General features: G+C 43.6%; 1 protein-coding gene across 3 annotated transcripts in view; it reads left to right on the forward strand.

Moving 5' to 3' along the window:
- Positions 1 to 254: 254 nt before the first annotated feature.
- DOCK9 (dedicator of cytokinesis 9) overlaps positions 255 to 21476 on the forward strand; it is a 160167-nt gene continuing 138945 nt past the window's right edge. For all 3 annotated transcript variants that reach the window (XM_081082498.1, XM_081082499.1, XM_081082500.1), the window contains exon 1: positions 255 to 395. In XM_081082498.1, the coding sequence (XP_080938624.1) occupies positions 270 to 395 (126 nt within the window). In that variant the 5' untranslated portion in view covers positions 255 to 269. The remainder of the gene's footprint in view (positions 396 to 21476) is intronic.

The raw sequence follows: 21476 nt of genomic DNA on the forward strand, positions 1-21476 counted from the left end.
ACAGTTCAGGGTTTGTTTTCCTTTGGCCTGCGAGCGGGAACCTCCCATTTTTCCAGCAGTAGTAACACCCCTGGAGGCTGGCCCTCGCAGGCATGCCCTCCCACCCCAGCAGGCTCTACCGACCCAGCCCGCGGAGCTGACCACTGGTGCCTGGGAAGCCAGCTAGCTGCCTCTCCTGCCTTGGGCCACTGGCATGCTTGTGCCTTGCTCAGCTGGGCACTCACAGCTGTCCAAGTTGCAGACGTTCTGACTTGCATTTTCAGCCGAGAATGCAGGCTGATAAATACAGGACAAGTGGTAGAAGTGCCAAAAAGGAGATGGTGATCGAGTCCCCCCTGCAACACAAGGATGCAGCTCAGGGAGAAGTGGAAGCAGAGAGCCCGGGGCCAGTGCTGGTAAGGGGCTCACCCTCAGCAACCCTGCTGCCTTTCCCCACAGTGCTTGTGCTGTGTGCATGCTCGGTGCCTTCTGGCCCTCTGTGGGATTGTAAAACTTGCTCTGCCTGTCTCCTGTGAACTCTCCTCTCCCTCTTTTCCTGTCGATTGTTTTCGGCTCCACTTTGATTTTCTTTGTGAGGAAAGATGTGTTGACATTTTGTGGGCGATCGTGGCTTCCAGGAGGCTTCTTTGTATAGAACAACCATGCATTGTTCAAAATTATGCCCCACTTAGCTGCAGGGCTGCCAAAGGTATACCCAGGGAGGCACTTTTTAATTCCTTCTGTAGGGTTGAAAAAGATGTCCTTTGTAAAATTAAAACGTTTTTACATAATATGCGTACGTTATTGTGAAAATGATGAAGATGACACTAGGCGGTTTTAAGGGACATAACTGTTGAAGTTACATGTGGTCTCACTCACTAATTTTAACAGGTTTGCCTTGAACAAAGTTAGAAATAACCTTTATTTTGAACCAATTGATAGAAAAGTTTCTGTTCTTAGCATTAGCTAAACTCATAGCAGTTTGATAAATTCAAGTGCTTCGGTAGACTTTGTAAGGGAGGAATGTGAAAAATGGTTGTGTTGTTAGCATCAATGAGTAGGTTGTGCTTCTCTCTCGGAATTTCTTTAGTACAATAAAAGCACATATTTTGTTTAAGCAAACTGTAAAAAAACCACCAACACACACTGCAAAAGAGGACAATTGAGCCTTTCAAATGAGCTGCTAAAGGGATTATTAAACTAGTACTTAGTGATATTATAGAGTGATTTTTTTAAAAAAACAGAGGTCCAATTGCCATTATCATAAAGTGTTTGGTTAATTAACTTAATTTTCAACATTCTAATGCCCTTAAGAATCTGAATTTTAACTTTCCTATGGTGGATTTGATTTGAATTAAACTGCTTCCCTCTGATGTGTGAGACTACCTTATATTGTATTGCCTTCAGAATTGTATTGCTAACTGAACTGAGAAAGTCCATCAAGGATGATGGGCCTTTTCACTGCAGGTTTTCGTCTGAGAGAACCCTGGTACATTGTTTAGAGATGTTGTTCATTATCTTGGAATCCTTCCTGCTAGCATAATAGTTCATTTATTTACTGAGTCGTTTGACCTGCTTACTTGTTATATAGATTTAATCAGCTCCCCGCTGATGTAGCTTACGATTTCATGGAGGAAGTTGTGTGGTTTGGGTTCCCTTGTGAATTTTCTTAAAAATCTTTTGTCAGTGATTCTTCAGAAGTGTAGAAATATGTGTCCAGATGATTAGATACACTATAGAAAGATGCGTTGTGGTTTATTTTTAATTCCACAAGTGACTATTAAAATTATTTCTCTTTCTAGTGCTTAAAAATTAAAATTAAAAAAAAAAATTGGCCGCTCATATCCCAGTTATTTGTTTAGGTCAGATCTCACTCCAGGCATTTCCACGGGGAGTTTTTTCTCCCACTGCAATGGATAAGGCTGTGCTGGCTGCAGCTGCACCTGGGGGGAATGCTCACCCGGGCTTGGAAGCTTCTGGCAGCGCGGAGAGCTCTGGCTCTGTGCACCTGCAGAGGGAGGTGTGAGGGAGAGGTGAAGGCAACAGCGATACAACAAGACACTTTTCCTTATCTGATAGTGTTTCTCTTCTTCCATGGGGTGAGCAAGATAAAAAGAGCTAACTAGTATCAGATAAGAGAAGCAACGATATTTAAGTAGGGCCTCTGCCCAGGGCGGATCCTACCTGTGATCATCGCTGCTCACAGCAAATGAGAATTCAACAAACTGCTTGGAGTACAACTTTTTTCCAAGATGGTTTTGAAACAGTATGCCCGCACAGCCATGAGGTCTATTTCTTGTAGTGCTATTCGTTATTATGTCAGTAGCCCACATGTTCAGTGAAAATCCCAGGTCTATTACGTTTAAATGTAAATACCTTACTTTATTCCAGAGATAACATTTGAAATCAAGTTCTGCTGGTTTTAGTTATGTACACAATCAGTCCTTGCGGGGAAATATTGCATAGTTTAGAAAGCATAAAAGTAATTAATGCATATAATAAGAAATATAAATAGTGTAGAAAGATGGAAAAATAGAGTGCCCAGTATTACTTAGTGTATATACTTCCAGACTTTCTCCTGTGCATATAAAAGTATAGCTCTGTGTGTGTGTGTGTGTAAAAATGTGCTAGTGCTATAGATTTCTGCATTAATTTTCTCCTAGAACATATCAAGAACATCTATCTTTGTCACTATATGTAGATTTATGCCATTCTTTTTAATGGCTGTATATTATTCCAGTTTATAGCTGTACCATAATTCAATGGTTATTCAACTTGCTTCCAATTCTTTACAATTATTGAAAGGTACAGTCATTGAAAAATGACCTTGTGGACTGTGAGTGACTAACAGTGAATGTACTAGTACTTATCAAGTCAGAAGTACTAATTCTATAAAACTTCTATCAGAAGTCTCCTCTGGGCATTCATTGGCAATGATGTTTCTTTCCCCTTGGTCAAGGTTAAGGTTGCCCTTAGCAGTGGCTGCTTGTTCTGTGCAAAGTAAAATCAGTGTTTATAAGAGAAGTATGTGTTTGGACATTATAAAGTTTCAGAGGCTGCAGTGTTCAACTTACGGGCACCTACGTAGGTCTTGTCCTCTCATTGTGATGGTAAGCGGGGGAGGAAGTGCATGGTGAAACTCCCCTGTTCCTATCCACCAGGCTCCCTGCCAGCCCCATTGAAAAATGCCTTTGTGGACTGTGAATGACTAACAGGGGAACAATCTGGGTATTCTCGATGTCTCCCAGTTAGCTACCCTGCTTTCATTTGAATACCTATTTTTTTGCCCCCCAAAGTTTAAAGTAATTCCTGGAAATTATTTATTCTAATCGTCACTGCCCAACAATTTAGAGGAAAAGGGTGCGGCCTCAAAGAGTCAGAAGTGGCTGGGGATGTGTCGTTTGTGTTGTCCTTTCATTGGGTTACTCTCACGACGCAGATCAGGACTGCAGCACAGGTCTTAGGTGGGGGATTCTGAAGGTTGAAAGATGTGAAGATAGAAAATAGCTGAATTTTCATGTTAGAAACACTCATTAGGTAGTTTTTGGCAAGTTTCTTTTCAGAGACACCTTTTCTATTTATGTTATTCTTCTGGGATCTTCAAGTGTTAAAAACGGAACCCGAGTTCTTTCCTCCTTTGATGTCGGAATGAGCAGATGATTAGCTAACTGACTGGGTGAGAAGGCAGCATGTGAGCCAATGTAGAAAGGAGGAGGAGCCTGGCTTCTGGGTGAATTTAATAACCTCGCCAGCCTGGAGGGCTGTCTCAGAGGAGCTTCCACAGCTCGGGTCACTACCTGGTGGCAGTGCCGAGCCACTCTTCCCAGGAGAGTCAAGTCAGTGCATTACCTGGGAAAACGTTCTCTTTACTTTAGAAATAGCAGAAGAAGTGAATTGAGGCACAAGCCCTGAAGTACAGGCTTATGGGCCATGATCATGATATCCTGTAAGACTTCAGATGTCTGTGGTTGAGTTAATTACGTTATACTTCTAACCCCCTCTGCCCACAGGTTTTCCTGCATCCCTATTGATGTCTTTAGAAATAATTAAGAATATTAACTACCTTGGTGATACTTAACAAGTAGTTTTGTTGTTTTTAAAATAGTGAGTGGTGGAGGAAGGAAGTTCCTGCAAGGTTTATGTAGTGACATAGTCCCAGGGGACACGGACATTTTACCTGTTTAGAGCCACAAGCCTTCACCATGCTTTTTGGTTTTCTCCTTCATTTGTTCATTCTTTTGTTCATTAGACCCATATTTCTAAGCATTGAGATTTGCCAGACTTACTGTATAGTGCATTGGGGAGGCAGGTCAGTGAGACCAACCCCCCTCATCTCCCCAATACAAGGTCTGGGTAAGGAGGAGCTTTGTTCCTCCTGCTTTTCACAGGGTGCTCATTAGGCACAAGTGAGTGTTACTCTCACCCATCCCCTCCCGGTAAGACAGACAACATTTAAATCATCATTGGCCCCAGCAAGCACACGTTCTTGTTTTTTGAGCACCAAAAGCAGGCCTAGCCCAGCTTTTCCCAAGGCACAGGGCCCCCTGGCTGTTCATATGAACAGTTTGTGTGAATGGGGCCCCCAGAGTTGCACATAGACTTTGTGTAGTGGTCCGTGGAAGGACTCTTCGGAGATAGTGTCGGTGTGAATTTAATAACTTCGCCAGGATGGAAAACTGCCTCACAGAAGGGGATTCCATAGCTCGGGTCACTATCCCAAGGCCGTGCTGAGCCACTGTTACATTCTGGGCTTCTTGCTCGTGTAGAACATGAAAGTCCACTGAGCTCTGGCATGTTTCTTTGCTCATATCTGTCACCGATGTGGAAGTTACAGTAATGCCAATTGTATTCTTGTGTTTTGTTTTTTTTTTGGTGTAATAATACAATAGGAAAAAAATACATAGTGCCTTGCTCTGTGCCAGACACTGTTTTAAGCCTTTAAATGTGTAAAATGAGAAGCATGCAATAAATAATCTCTAAGATCTCTTCTGGGGCTAATGTCTCAGGGCTGTTAGCATTGATCCTGGAATAACCTGTGATGGAGTCAGGTCAAGACCCTGACAATTTTAGTTTTAGGTTCTAAGCTTAGTTTATCCAAAATTGTTTGGGTTTTGAGTTGTAGCAGCTGCAACACGGGATATTGGCTTTTCACCCAGTGTAAATGAGTAACACCAGTGGAATGTGTCGACCAACCTGGAAATAAGTAAAAGTAGCAGCAGAATTTGGAGTTAGCAGGGAATACGACACAGGAGAGGCAAGAAGCCAACTTGAGCCTACAGATGACATAGGACTATGAGTATAATTTTAGGACCAAGAAGGCTTGGAAATTATAGTTCATTCTCAACTTTCCAGAATTTGAAATATCCCTGTAATGTGATATAGCTAGTCCTGCATTTCTCTAAGCATGACATTTTGACACTTTAGATGTTTTTAGTGCTTGATTTCCAGACAAGTATATGTGCCACTTACCTTGCAGGTCTCTGAGGGCTTTGCCAGGTTCTTGGGGAGGAGCTGGCCTGTAGTTCTGTTTTGGAGTCGCCTTGCCATGGAGAGTTATCCCTACTGTGGGAGAAGTAGAAGTGAGTGGTGCAAAGGGGACCTGGGCCCTGTGTCTTTTAAACACCATTTGACATTTCTAAGCCAAGATTGTGTTTCTATCAGATGGAGATAGGAGTAGTGTCTGCCCTCTAGATGCCTCATCTCCAAAGGTTATCTGGACTGCCCAGGTCAGCTTACCGGTGCATTCAGTCTTTTCTTACTCTGAGCCACACTCCAACGTGCTAGCACACCTGACTCTGTGTGTGTGTGTGTGTGTGTGTGTGTGTGTGTGTGTGTGTTGCAAAACACAGATAATGTTATTAACTTCCTGCTTAAATGCCTTCTCTGTACAGAGAAGGCAAAGCATGGGTTACCTACATGACCCTCAGCGGCTGTCCCTGAACTTACTTGCTGGCCTCATCTCCTGCAATTTCCAAAATTCTTCCTGTCCTGGGCCCTATATTTTTCCAGTGGAGGTGCTTCCGCACGTGGGCACCACTCCCTTTGCCTGGCGTGTGCCTGCCCATTTCCTTTTACCCTTCAAGTCCTAGTTCACATGCCAGCTCCTCCAAGAAACCTTTTCATAGACCACGTGCTCCTGTGGCCGACCCATCATGGCATCACTGTCCTGGTGTGTTAATTATGCATCTCTGCCGTATTGCTGCTAAGGTTTATACTCTAGTCTTCCTCACTAGTACAGGGAGGGTATGCCTAGCAGGAGCCATGGTTTTTGTTTTCAGTTACAGTTGATATTAAATATTATTTCATGTTAGTTTCAGGTATATAGCATCATGGTTAGACATTTAAATAATTCTACAAGTGATACATCTGATAAGTCTAGTGCCCACCTGGCACCATACGTAGTTATTGCAGTCTTAATGACTGTATTCCTTATGCTATGCTTTACATCCCTTTGTTTGTATTCCATCTCTGACATAAAGTCAAAACTACCTGCTCCCACTCCCCCACCCTCCCCCTTTTTTTTGCTTCTCCACATGATCCTGGTCACTCTTTGCAGAATGTATTGGCAAAAATGGGTTGCAGAAAGGTGCTTCCAGGAAAGTCTAGATCTGGGGATAATTCTCCTTTATTCTTCCCTCTTCTACCTTCAAAGGTTTAGCCACTAATATCCAAATGTGTTGAATTGTTTAAAAAAAAAAAAAAGGTTAAAAAAATAGATGCATCCCGAGGAATCTGCTTGAGTATGCTGTGGGTATTGTGCCACCAAACTTGAATGTGCTTCTGTTATTGTTGACCTAAATTAAAAATAACATTTTATGTGCGTGCTTGGGTACAGAAGTGCAAACTTAAGGGGCCAAAGTCAGAAGCTTTTCCTCTCTTCCTCTTAGCACCTCTTCTGTCATCAGTACCACCTCTTCCTTGTGAGCCACATCTGAAACCATAACATCGCCTGTAATGGTTGAAGTACACTTGGAAAAACCATTGTGTGGCCTTATTACCAGCATTCCAACACATTGATTCTATGTGGAAAAGTGTAAGGTTAGGTTTTCCTTCCAAAGACCACCATATCCTGGAACTGTTTATTGGCAAAGTAAATTAAGAGCGACCTATTGGCATTCATATGTATTCCAACATTCCAACCTGGTTCTTCAGGAAGACTTAGTATTTCGGGATATGATTTTTAATATTCTTGAGACAAAATGAGTATCCCTCAGAAAAGGATTCTGCCTTTTCTCTCTTCCTTGGTGAGGTCTTGGAGCCTGGGCAGTTCAGTGTGGCCTACGTTTCCAGGTATCTGAGCTGGGCAGAGAGCAGAGTCTTGCACTTCTGTCCTCCCAGAGCGGTGGAGTGGTGTTATTTAGTTCTTCCACAAAGGGAAATGAGGGATTGGGCAACCGTTTCCTGTCCTAGAACTGAAATTCCATCATTACTGCCAGTTGTTCGTTTATGGGAAGGGTCCTGGGCTTGGAACCAGGAGATCCAAGGGTGACCATCTGTGTGACCTTCATTAATTCATATAACCCTTTTGAACTTCAGTTTCCTCATCTCTGAAGTGGTGATACTGCAACCATAGAGAATGGGGGAAGTTTAATGAGAGAACACGTGTGATCCAGCAAAGTCATGTGGGCTCAGCCCCTGTAGCTCAGTGATTGAGTGTTGACCCATGAACCAGGTGGTCATCATTCAATTCCCGGTCAGGGCACATGCCCAGGTTGCAGATTTAATCCCCAGTAGGGAAGCATGCAGGAGGCAGCCTATCAGTGATTCTCTCTCATCCTTGATGTTTCTATCCTCCTCTCCCTCTTCCTTCCTCTCTCTGAAATCAATAAAAGCATATTTAAAAACACTTTTTTAAAGTCATGTGTATGTTATAGGGGCTAAAATTCTCTTATGTCTGAGTGACACAACTATGTATGATCCCCATAATCACCATTTGTTGATTTCCTCCCCTGTTACAGGCATTATATATTGAAACCCTTCAATAACCCTGTGATGATTATAAGAAAAGTTATTTTCCCACTTTCAGATGCAGATATGGAGACTTGATAAGTTGCCCCAAGGCCGTATAGCCAATAATCAGTGGAATCAGGATTTTTTTTGAAAATACTTTTAATATGAAATGTTCAGACATACACAGAAGTTGATAGATTAGTAGAGAGGGTCTCAACATGGGTGAACATCAGAATCACCTGGAGGCTTTGTTAAAACCCAAAATGCTTGGCCCCATCCCCAGAATTTCTGATTCAGTGGGTCTGGCGTGAATTTGCATTTCTAACAAGTTCCTGATGCTGCTAGTCTGGGCCACACTAAGAAACATGGGTCTGGCATTCTGAACCCCCAGCTACCTGTCACCACCTCCAATAATAGTAAACATTTTGGGGACCAAGATTTTAATCCTCACTCCCTACATCTGCCCTTAACTGGTCTCTGAACTGCCTTCCTGGCCATGAGGTATGTAGAAACTCTTTTGTGAATCATATGTTATGAATATTCCATCGCCATCCTCAATATCTTCAAATAAGTACCTTAGGGTAAGTTGTTTTGAAATCTGACTTAATCAGGCTTTTAGAGCCTTTTAGCTTAATTACTTGACCTCCACATTTCAGAGTTCTAAAAATAGCTTTGATGGACATAGGAAGAATTAAGAATTTCAGACCATAATGCTACAAAGTGAGGTGGGGGGCAGTGGTTATTGGCCGGAAAATAATCTGTAGTATAATTTTAAGATAGAATTATGTATACAACTATCATGGTGCATCATTTTCTTTTTTCCTTTCACATGTGTAAACATGGCAGGCAGAAGCTGGGATGGTTGTATGTGTGAGAGACACATGCTGAACCAACCACTCTGGCTCTGTGTCTGTTATCTCTCTCTGTTTTCCTTACACCTCCTTTGCCTCTCTTAGCCCGTATCTCTGTCAGGATAGATGACACTTCCAGTCTGTGTTTGCAGGGGCAACTGCTCCATTCCACTCAGCTTTCTGCTTGTGTGTTCCATGGGTGAGGAGAAAGTCCCCTAAGTCCTTGCTATCCCTTCTTTCTTCATTAGCATTATCAGTAGCATCTCCATTGAGGGAACTAAATGTGAGCATCTGGGGGTTTTTCAGTAATCGGAATGACTATCTCTATTATTAGCTCAATTTCCATTATTATGTTTCTCTTAACACCGTTTTCTAGGTACTATTGATTTGACATTTTTTTGCAGTCGTTAATTCTGTTCATTTTAGTAATAGGGTAATAATTTTGGAAAACCACAGTTATTTATAAAACTGACAAATACAAAACCCAAAACTCTTTTCCTTCTGATTGATTGATTTTGAGTGTTCAAGTTTTGCTAATGCTGCCAAGCCTAATTAAATAAAATCTTCACTCAGTGACAAGTTCTCTAATTTGAATGCTTTTTAAAGTGCTGTATAAAAAGGGAATTCAACATCTATCCATGTTTATAAGATAAAAAAGTAGATTAACAATTATGTCATTCTTGGGGTTCTGAGGATAAACCCACATTTCAGTGTGAGAAATATATTTAGATGTCTGAGATAGGTGGTCATCATACATTCCAAACATTCTCGAACTCATTCACTTGTGGTTTAATGCTCAGGTTTGAGCTTGCTTCTAAGTCCAAGGCGCTCTCTTTCTCCACTTTTTTAAAATATCATTTGCTTGTGCATGTTGCCAAAGAAAGTGCGAAAATTAAAACGCAGAGGATGAGAGGAAGAGCATAGACCACAGGCCAGGAGACCTGGGATCTAGGCCCAGTCCTGCAACAACCCCTCCTGGGACCCAAGATAGTCACTTAACTCCCAGGCTCCCTGGTCTCCCTGTCTGTAAGACGAGAGGGCCAGACCAGATAATCTCAGGTTCCAATGTTTGCACAACTGGATTCTAATGTTACCGAACCCCCAGCTCCTTTGAAACAAGCATGCTTCTGAAGAGCTGCCAAGACTGATGTTCCTCGCAAGCTGATGAACAGCCTGGAGAAGAACATGTACTCCTGAAAAGGAATGTGATCCTATTCTGATTATCAGGGTCTCCTGAGTTTTAATGTCCTGGGTTATGGAAAGGAAAGAAGAACATGTCTATTACAAGGTGATGAGAGATCATTTTTCATGGCTAGAGGATGGTACAGGGTCTCGTTTTGTCTCAGTCCTCTTCTTCCTTCACCAGTTTGCTGGCTTCCTTAGGGCCCATCTCTACATAGCCCAGCTGCCACTCTGGCCTCATCTTTCACCACAGGCTATAGGCCAGGGGTGGCTTTGAGACATGGGGCATACCAGGTGAGCTAATCATTGGTGCTCCCTCAAATGGGTGCTATTCAAATTGTATGCTATTTTAGATGAGAGACTGATGAAGGCTGCTTAGGGCAGAGGTGCAGCAGGGACCCTGGTACGAAGCCATTCCTCTCTGACTCCAGAGAAACGAAGGCCCTAAGGTTGACCATCCATTGTTTGTCAAGCACGTCCATCTGCGCTCGCTTAGTTCACCTTTGCAGTCACATAGAGTACCCTTTCAGATGGGAGTTCTCATAAATGTGGTTTTCTCCATCGAGTTGGATTTTCAGTGATACTGTAGCTCCCCTAGAGACTGTGCTCCAAGCCTTTGGCCTGCTGCCACCCGAACCCTTTATGCAACTCTGCCCCAGCGGTTGTGAGCTGCTTGCTGCTTCCTGAACTCACCATGCTTAGAGGAGGACTTTTCCTGAAGCTGGTGATGCTTCAGTTTCAGGATCCCTTCCAAGGCCCTGGGAGGGACTCCAGCAACTTCGTATTCGTAAGTTTATATGTTTTTGACACCCCTCCGTCCAATTATACAGATTTCAGGCCCCACAAAATCTGGTCCCATCTATGAGCATGCTCTCTGTCTTCTCCATTTTCTTTGCAAGGAGTCTCCAATCCAGCCTGAATCCTGGCTAACTTGTTCTTCTCTTAGACTCAGCTCTGACAACTTCCTTTAAGAAGCATTCCATGTCGTTGGGTTCCTTCTCTCATCCAACTTGTCTTATTGAGTGCCTGTTCTATGCCAGGTGCTTTTCTACGTGCTGGAGAAAGTAGTGAATAAAGTAGAGAAATCTTTGCCTTGGTAGAGCTTGTAGTCCAGTTGGGAGAAGTCAGGTTCATTCTGGTGGGTCAGATGTCACTCATGGGTTCCCATTGCTGTCAGTCATCCTACTGTAACTGTTCACACATCTGTCTCCAGTTTGAATTGTGAGCTCTCTGGTGGGGGCCATGCCCTTTTTATCCTGGTGTCCCAAAGACCGGGCACCGTGCACATGGACAGGCTGGGTAAAAGTCTGGAGAGAAGAAACACGTAACTGCTAGTAACATTTGCAAGTGAGGAAGGGAGGCAGCTGCTAATTTCCTGTGCCCACTCTAATTATAGGAAAACTAGAGGCCCGGTGCATGAAATTCATGCAAGGGCCTGGTCTCTGCCACTGTGGCGGCCGTGGGGCCTCTGCCGCTGCCCCCACCCACCGTGGCTTTGTCCGGAAGGAAGGACGCCCGGAAGGACGTCCAGTCTAATTAGCATATTAGGCTTTTATTATTATAGATGAAGGTTCTTCCTTCAAATCTGATAACTTCACAAAGTTCTTGGTGGGAATATATAGTGAGAGTGTGTACAGTAGAGCAGTGCAGGAAGCCTCGTGGGGCCACACTGATTTTTATTTGGCTTCAGAAGCTCCTCCTTCTCACTGCAGGCTCATTGTCCCCCTCCCCAGCAACAGCACTGGTGTCTTGTTGGCAAGGTTGAAAAGGGACCAAGTTCCATGGGAGGTTTATATCTCAGGTGATCAAGTAGCTTTCATAGCCATGCAGATAAGTCAAGAAAGTCCTAAATTCTTCATAAGCAGAAATGATGAATTTCTCCTCTCTTATAATAGAATGCTCACAGAGTTGCCATTTCCTTCATTTGCTATTTCAAGAATAGCATTTGGGGTTTCAGCTTATGTTAACATTTAATTATCAGAGACATATAGGCAAGAAGAAATGACTAGAAAGGTCACAGGAAGCTCATGCCAGAGAGAAGAGCAATAGAATCAGTAAGCATTTTTATTTTTTATTTTTCTTGTTAATCATCATCTGTGGATATTTTTTCCATTGACTTTTAGAGAAAGTGAGAGGGAGGAATAATAGCCCAACACATTGATTGGTTGCCTCCTGCAGACACTCCAACTGGGATGGGATCGAACCTGCAACCCAGATACATCCCCTTGACCGGGAATCGAACCCATGACCCTTTGGTGTGCGAGCCAACGGTCTAACCACTGAACAACCCTGGCCAGGGTGGAATCAGCCTTTTTGCTTAGCTCTTCCCATGGTATTCTAGGCTTCATACATGTTTGGCCAAAATTGAACTCGTTTGTGGTCTGATGCTTTCCAGTTGTGCTGGATTCTTAAGGAATCTCATTTTCTTGGCATAGAGAAGACTCCCTGGTTTCTGATTGCCTGTGGATCTGGAATTTCAATTTGCACAGATGTTGAGCAGCCAGACCCACAGCAGCAGATGCTGTAGGAAAGAGTGAGTTCAGAGAGCCTCAAGGGAGGCTAATGGGAGGGCATGTGGGTCGTGCTCTTTGGCACCTGTGAGATCCGCGTGATCACTGGAGGCTTGCCATGCTGCCTGCTGCTTTGACCAGTAGATGGGGCCGGGGGGGCCTCCATATCAGGGGCTAACCTGTGCACACGTTGTCCATTGGGATGGAGCTCCTTCCGTGTTCTGATCACATGGCCCTGGCCTCAGGCCTGGCCTGTCGGTCTCCTCCACGGAAGGCAAGGTTTTGATTCTTTGTTAGAAAACCATCTGTGGGTCCTGGGCCTCCCAGACTCCCCAGCTGAGTCTGTCTCCATCTTCTGCCACAGAACCCTCTGAGCAGCGTCCCTTGGGGTTTACTGCTTGCCCCCCTCTCCTCCTCCGGAATCTTAGGTCCTGCTGCTCTGGTGCAGCTTGCCTACTGGAAATGGGTCTAAGTGCTTCTCTATACACCCTGACCCCCGCCCCCCACCATTGTTGTTCTTCTCAATCCTTCCTGACACAAACTTGATCAATAATCCCCAATTCAGTTCATAATCTAAGCATCTATTTATGTTTCTTTTGGGCTCAGTCCCTGAACTCCAGTGTCATCTCTATTTATTATTGTACAGTTAGTTTCCTCTGTCTTTGGCCTTTTGTTTTTCCTCTCTTGTGAATGCCCCTGCCATTGTTGTCTGTTTTATTTCATACATTCCTGGAGGGTGCAGGAAAATTTTTGTAAACAGATTGGTAAAACTGTACATGCAGCACTCAAAAAAATCTAAGGTCACTGTAATGCAAGCAACACATTTATTATTATTATTATTATTATTTTAATATATTTTTTATTGATTAAGATATTACATATGTGTCCTTGTCCCCACATTACCCTCTACCCCCCCACACCCTCATGCCCTCACCCCCACCCCCGTTGTCCGTGTCCATTGGTTAGGCCTATATGCTTGCATGTAAGTCCTTTGGTTGATCTTTCCCCCTTACCCCCACCCTCCCCTACCTTCCCTCCAAGGCCCGACAGTCCAATCAATGCCTCTCCGTCTCTGGATCAGTCCTTGTTCATCAGTTTATGTTGTTCATTATATTCCACAAATGAGTCAGATCATGTGGTATTTATCCGCTCTCCAGTTCCATCCATGCTGTGGCAAATGGTAAGAGTTCCTTTTTCTTCTTCCTCTTCTTAAAGAATACCTTTCAGCATTTCATATAATGCTGGTTTGGTGGTGATGAACTCCTTTAGCTTTTTCTTATCTGTGAAGCTCTTTATCTGACCTTCTATTCTGAATGATAGCTTTGCTGGATAAAGTAATCTTGGTTGCAGGTTCTTGCTATTCATCACTTTGAATATTTCTTGCCACTCTCTTCTGGCCTGCATGGTTTCTGTTGAGAAATCAGCTGACAGTCGTATGGGTACTCCCTTGTAGGTAACTGACTGTCTTTCTCTTGCTGCTTTTAATATTCTCTCTTTGAGCCAAACCGGTTTGGCTCTGTGGATAGAGCGTCGGTCTGCGGACTGAAAGGTCCCAGGTTCGATTCCGGTCAAGGGCATGTACCTTGGTTGCGGGCACATCCCCAGTGGGAGGTGTGCAGGGGGCAGCTGGTCGATGTTTCTCTCTCATTGAAGTTTCTAGCTCTCTATCCTTCTCCCTTTCTCTCTGTAAAAAATCAATAAAATATATTTTAAAAAAAAAAGATTCTCTCTTTGTCTTTTGCTCTTGGCATTTTAATTATGATGTGTCTTGGTGTGGTCCTCTTTGGATTCCTTTTGTTTGGGGTTCTCTGTGCTTCCTGGACTTGTAAGTCTATTTCTTTCACCAGGTAGGGGAAGTTTTCTGTCATTATTTCTTCAAATAGGTTTTCAATATCTTGCCCTCTCTCTTCTTCTGGTACCTCTATAATTCTGATGTTGGTACGCTTGAAGTTGTCCCAGAGGTTCCTTACACTATCTTCATATTTTTGGAATCTCTTTTCTTCTTTCTTTTTCGGTTGGGTATTTTTTGTTTCTTTGTATTTCAAATCTTTGACTTGATTCTTGAGGTCCTCTTGTCTGCTGTTGGATCTCTGTAAATTATTCTTTATTTCAGTCAGTGTATGCTTAATTTCTAGTTGGTCCTTTTTCATGTCCTCCAGGGTCTCACTATACTTATTGAGAGACTCACTAAATTTATCGGCGGTTTCCATAAAATTCTTGAAAAACCTTATAAACGTGGCCTTGAACTCTATATCCAGTCGTTTGCTTTCCTCCATTTCTGCCATTTATGACCTGTTTCTTTGTCTCTGCATTTTGGCTGCTTCCCTGTGTTGATAGAGTGGCTTTGTGTGCTAGGTGTCCTGTAGGGCCCAGTGTCTCAGCCTCCCCAGTTACCTGAGGTGGACACTCTTGGTGCACCCCCTTGTGGGCTTTGTGCACAGTCTTGTTGTAGTTATGCCTTGGTTGTTGTAGGATCACTGGGAGGAATTGACCTCCAGGTCAATTGGCAGTGAGAATCAGCTGTGTCTGCAGTGGGAGAACTTCTGTGCTGGAGACACCCTTCTGGGGCAAGACTTGCTTCAGTGGGGTTTTGGTGCTCACTGAGTCTGCACCCTGAGTGTGTCCCTTATGGATCTGAGGAGTTGTGATGTGGATGGTCCCCCTCTGACCACTGGGTACAGTGGCTCTTGGATCTAAGGAGGTGCTAATTTAGCTTCTGCCTGAGGTTACACAGCAGGAGCTATGAAGAGAACTGCAGATTCCCCTTCCTTTTTTGGAGTTTGGAGGTACCCTGATGAGGCCCAGCTGTGAAGCAATGCAAGCCGCTGTGGGGCCGTGGGCCTTCTCTTGGAAGTTCTGGGTCTCTCTGGCCCGGCTGCAGTTAGGTAATTATCAGGTTGCAAAGGGCCGGGGCATTCATATGCAAAAGTCTCTGCCGAAGCCTGGGTGGGGCGGGGTCTCAAGGAATCAAAGGGCGGAGCAAGCAGCTATGGCGGATCCTTAGCCTTGCCCTAGGAGTCGCGCGTCTCAGTGTCCTGGTAACGGCTGCAAGCACCTCTGAGGGAAAGCCGCCCTCAAGTTCGCCCGCTGCCAGACAGTCCAGTTTCTCCCCGTATGAGTCCTGGGTCCCCAGAGACTTCCCGGAACCGGAGTTCAGAGCCGTCGGGAGCTTGTGACTTCCTCCGGATTCAAAAAGACAGCCGCGTCCTCAGGTGCCATCCCCTTTCCGTGCGCGTGAGCCCCCGTACCTCTGCACTTTACTTCCGCAGCTTCTCTGGCTCTCAGTGTGCTTTTCTTTCCTTCTAGTTGTAGAATTTACACTCAGCCAGCCTTCCTGTAGTTCTGGATGATGTCCGTTTTGTGTTCCTCGAAGATTTTTCAATTGTTGTGGGAGGCAGCAATTTCCTGGTGTTTATCTATGCCACCATCTTAGTTTCTCCATTATTATTATTATTATTATTATTATTATTATTGCAATGATTACTATGTGTTTATAGTTTGCCAAGCTCTACTAAGTGTTTTACCTGCATTAACTCAATGGAGCTCAATAATAGCCGCATGTAACTGCACAGCTCAGCTGTCTTAACCGCTTTATTGCCTTCAGTTTGATTAATAAGTGTGGGCTCTATGGCCCTATCAGGGCAGATCCAGGTTTTGTGAGCAATGCAGCTTAGAATTTGGGGGACCTTGTGTAAGAACAATGATTCAAAGTTACCAATACAAAATAAGGCATGGAAGTGACTCTTTAGAATTTGAAAAGAAATCACAACAATTACAAATTTTAAAAAGCTAACTCAAACCATAAACGTCAGGAATATAGGAAAACAATAAATTTTAATCAACCCTTGACACAACTCGGGAATACTTTCTTCCCTACATTTTTTGGCTTTATGCTGTGATCATCTCTTCATATGATCATGATTTTGTTTTATCATTCTGTATCACAAGGATAGATCATTTAATCTTTCCCATAGTATGATTAATTGAAATTTGTACTTTATTAATCATAGTTTAGTAAAATTCCTTCTAGCTTCACATTAGGTAACATCATATAAATTTTGAAGACTGGAAAAATATCTATTAGGTTTCTTTCTTATATGAGCTATATGATTTGGGGGCATTCTCAGTTTGTACAATGACTTATCTTAAATGCCCCCAAGCAGCTCTGGGGCCATGCAAATTGGGATCGGTCTGTATTGCCATATATCCAGGCCCTCATTCTTCACTTCCGTGTCATGAGTCAGGACATTGGGTGTATTCCTACAAATCATCCTAATAAGACAAGATGCTGAACTTGACACATACATGGTACCTGGAGAGGGGTCTGTGCAAGTGAGGGCCATTAAGTTTTACTAATCTCACAGTCAATGTGTCTCTTGGTTCTGGGCTGGATGCTCCAGGGACACAGAGATAATGAGACCCGGCCCCGTCCCAAGGCACTAATAATTGGGGAGATAAGCTGATCATGAGCCAATTCAATCCAAGCAGAATGAACTGCATCCCAGGACTGCAGTAGTCAGAGAAGAGAAAGGCTACCTCTTAATGGGTTAAGGGAGGTGGGGCCCCAGTTTAATGGCCAAGTACGACATGTCCTGGGCCAGAACAACCCTGCTTTAGCATTTTGGGCATATTTGTTTTTTAGAGGAAGGATTCTACTCCTAAAATAAAAATTTCATAGACCACTGTCTGAAGGGCTGTAGGACCGTGACAGGTGCAGAGATGTGAGCGGCAGGCTCATGTCAGAAATGGTGAACTGCATTGCTTATGTCATGGACCCCAGGGCTAGAGATGGGTGACGGGAACCTGCACTTCAGCCTAGCCAAGGAGGGCTGTGTTGTCAAGGAATTCAAAACTTTGCCCACCTGAAGAATTCTCATTCTTCTCTCCGCACTCTTAGAGTGTCCCTTCGTGGTGACGTGAAGAAACTTCACAGCCCATGGGCGGCAGTTGGCTCCGCCTTCTCCCTTGACTCTGTATGTAACTTCTGCCAGCACCGCTCCTCACTGTATTGAATTAAGTGTCTATGAGCCTGCCTGTGCAGGGTGTCTTCAACTCAGTTTCATGGCTGTTCTCCAGGGAGTGACAACCCTTCCCCCCAAACTGTATTTAAAATTTGGAAACTAATATGTCTATACATTTTGGGGGAGGGCGTGGGCCCACGTTTTTAAAAGAGACTATAACCCCAAGGAGGCTAAGAAGCTCAGTACCCCCTGGATTTACAAATTCCTGATAGTTCCTGGACGTCATTATATACCTAGCCTTCTTCAGAATCCCCTGGAGATCTGCTTTAAGCACAGAGATCCGGTCCCCACTCCTGGAGTTTCTGCCCTAGTTTACTTTTGTGTCAGTGCACAAGGTGATGCCCTTGCTGCTGTCCCTGGGCCCAGTTTGAGAACCATTGTTGTAGTCTGCTCTAAGTGGAAAGTACCACGTCCTCTCCCTTTCTGATTTCATAATAACCTGAGAAGTGAATGTCCGTAGATAAGGACCTTTAACCTCCCAAACTGGGTAGAAATCTGAAGGAGTTGTGTATGTAGATCAAGTTACATGTTTCACGCACGATGAAAGCAGCATCATCACGCACTGCGACAGTTCTGGATGCCATGGACTCAGAATAGCTGAGCCACATCATGCTGAGGAAAACACAGTGTCCTTGAATATTTAAAATTCAAACTGGTGAATTCTCCTGGTTACAAAGCATGGTGTTTCTGATGGCCTAGGAGCAGCTCCATTCATGACCATTGGCCAATTTGAGTAATTCTGGGCACAGAATCTTGCTTTTGATAGAAAATCAAAACTTAGCTCTTGTAGCTTTATCACATGGAGAAAGATTGACCTTAAGCATGTTGAGATGACTTTAAAACCAAGGCCGTGAGCCAGATCTGTGCCAAACCTCTTTCTTCTAAACCAGGAGTGGGGGACGGGGACTGGCTGTCCGGTAACCAGGCTCATTTCATTTTACTGTGAAGGTGACGTTCTTTTCACCAGTGGTGCTTTAGGGCAGTCAGTTCCCTACCCTTGTGGGCTGCCCCCAGCTCATGTGACCACTTGGAAAAGCTTAGTGAAGCTGAAGAACAGTGAACAGCTCTAACCATTGAACCATCGGTTTAAAGAAGAGTAGAAAATAGGCGTTTATACTCTTAACCAATAATTTAGTGGGTAGATGATGTGACTGCCCATGGACCCGCCTCAAGTCTCCCACTCCCCTCACTTCTGTTACTTCTTTCTATATGTTCTTTTTCTCTTCATCTTCCTCTGATGTTTCCTCCATCTCTGCATCTTCTTCCTCCCTTCTCTGCAGGTGTCTGTCTCTTTTGCCTCTTTCTCCTCCCATCTTCTTCCCTCACCAATCTCCCTTTTCAGCCTTATCTCCTCTGACAACTTCTTTATTTCCTCTTCCTCAGGGCCACGTGTCGAAGGGGGGCATTGTGCCAATTATTTGTATTTGAAGCAAGAGCTTTTTGCCTTGTTTTTAAGTAGCAGGTGAGTCACTCAGGGTTGACCCCTTTTCCGTGGAGTCAGTGGTTTGTCCTGGAAAGTGCTCCCTGCTACTGCAGAAGACCTCTGCCCAGCCAGGTCTCTAAGGAGTCATTTCATTAAGTGACCTCAGGGTTTAGACACGTTTCAAATCTTTGTAATCCTTGAGACTGAAGAAGACAGACGCGTCATTCTTCCATGAGGTCTCTCTGTTGTTGAAATCAATCCTGTAGGCTTTCCTGGTTAACATGCATCATTCATCTCTAACAGAAATGTTGCTAATAAACTCTCCACAATTTACTCTGGTTGAATAGTGGTGATCCCAGATCATAACAGGGCAGCCTAGAGAAGAAAGAGTTCCAGCAGATGAAGACTGCCTTCTAACCCTGCTTGTTACTTGGGGGAGTCGGTGGCGGGTGGGGGGGAGCGCTCTAGGCAATTAACTCAACTCGTCATCCTCAGTTTCCAGCCTCAGTAAAACAGAGCAATGGTTTCATGCCTACGTTGGCATTAAGGGGTGTTAGAAGATAAAGAGAGGCATATTAAAATTTTTAAGAGTTTATTTGAGCAAAACTCAATTCAAATCAGGCAGCACCAAACTGGAAATGGTTAGTAGCATTCAACTGACAGAAGCTGAGGAGAGACTTATATAAAGGGCAGGAACAAAGAAAAGAAATTGATTGCCTATAGCAGTGATGGCAAGCCTATGACACGCGTGTCAGAGGTGACACGCAAACTCATTTTTTTGGTTGATTTTTCTTTGTTAAATGGCATTTAAATATATAAAATAAATATCAAAAATATAAATCTTTGTTTTACTATGGTTGCAAATATCAAAAAATTTCTATATGTGAAATGGCACCAGAGTTAAGTTAGGGTTTTTCAAAATGCTGACACGCTGAGCTCAAAAGGTTTGCCATCACTAGCCTAAAGCCTAGTTGGCTGTTTGTGATTAGTTGTCTTTAGTGGTTTGATTTTGTAACCATGAGGCATTTACAGGCTTAGATTTTGGGTTGCTTACATAGGCTGTCAGGCCTTAGAGCACCTCTGTCTAATGCAGCGGTGCTCAACCTGTGGGTCGCGACCCCTTTGGCGGGTGAACGACCCTTTCACAGGGGTCGCCTAAGACCATTCTGCATATCAGATATTTACATTACGATTCATAACAGTAGCAACATTACAGTTATGAAGTAGCAACGAAAATAATTTTATGGTTGGGTCACAACATGAGGAACTGTATTTGAAGGGCCAGAAGGTTGAGAACCATTGGTCTAATGGTCTTCCTGTTTAATTAGTTTAACAGTGGATTAAGTGTGATCACCTGTGTGAAAATATGCAAGTTATTGAACATTACATACTGACACACAAAAGTAATATTTACAACATTATATTCTGTCCTTAAATACTTCCAAGATATCTTTAGGCAAAAACTAATTTATAGTCTCTTTAGCACTAGAGACAAGAGAGCTCTTGGGGTCTCTCTTAAAAGGGCACTAATCCCACTCATGAGTGCTCCACCCTCATGACTTAATCAGCTCCCAAAGACTCTACCTACCTCCTAATATCATTACATTGAGGATTAAGTTTCAACATAGGAATTTTGAGGGGACACTAACATTCAGTCTATGGCAGAGGCTTTTATGACCACATCCACATCCCTTCCACTCACATGCCATTGGCCAGACAGTCATATGACCACACCTAACCATGGGGAGGCTGGGAAATGTAGTCCGACTGTATTTGGAGGAAAAGAGACAGATTTTGGGAACAGGTAATAGCTTCAGTCACAATATCTAATTTAGATGCTACATATCAGATGTCTTTCATATATTCTTATATTAATTTATTAATTATCGTTGTAATATACAAAGCATTTGTTGATATTAGATGCTTTTTTATTAATATTTTCAGAAATAATCTTGCTCCGTTTATGTGTGTGTGTACCTATTTTACCACTTAACATACTGCGTTATATAGTTAGTTAAATTACATATCTCTATCCCTGACCTCACCGTTAGTGCCTTGCAAATGGGAAGTGACCAGTAAACACTATGGCAATGACTGGCAAAGATGAGAGAGATTTTTCCTGAGAAGAATAACTTTGGGAATAGTTAGAAAAGGCATGTTATCTCTTTTCTTTCCCCACTTGCTGTTGCCTCTTTCCCCTTCTCAGTGCCTGGTAGGGATGGCCATCTCTACCCATGAGTTCACCCATACGCACTGGTTTAAGTAGTGCTTTTATTCTCCCCTGGTTTTTGAGGCGCTATTTGCCTGGTTTTTCTATGTTTAGGTATTACATAGCTAAGTTGTAAATATTTCAGGATAGACAGGGATATTTTGAGACTCAGAGATGAGTTCTGTAGAGTCTTATATGAAATAGTGAGCCCTGTGGATGCTTTCAGCCCTGAGCCAAGGAAAGGTGGTCATGGCTGGAGCCACTGTGGGCATCCAGCCTCCACTGCCAGACCATGGCTGGAGCCCTAAGTGGGCATCTCTGGCAGAGCCTAAAGCTTGGGAGGGGACTGAC

The sequence above is a fragment of the Myotis nattereri genome (genome assembly GCF_964212035.1).
Source record: "Myotis nattereri genome assembly, chromosome: 2".
Classification (NCBI taxonomy): Eukaryota; Metazoa; Chordata; class Mammalia; order Chiroptera; family Vespertilionidae; genus Myotis; species Myotis nattereri.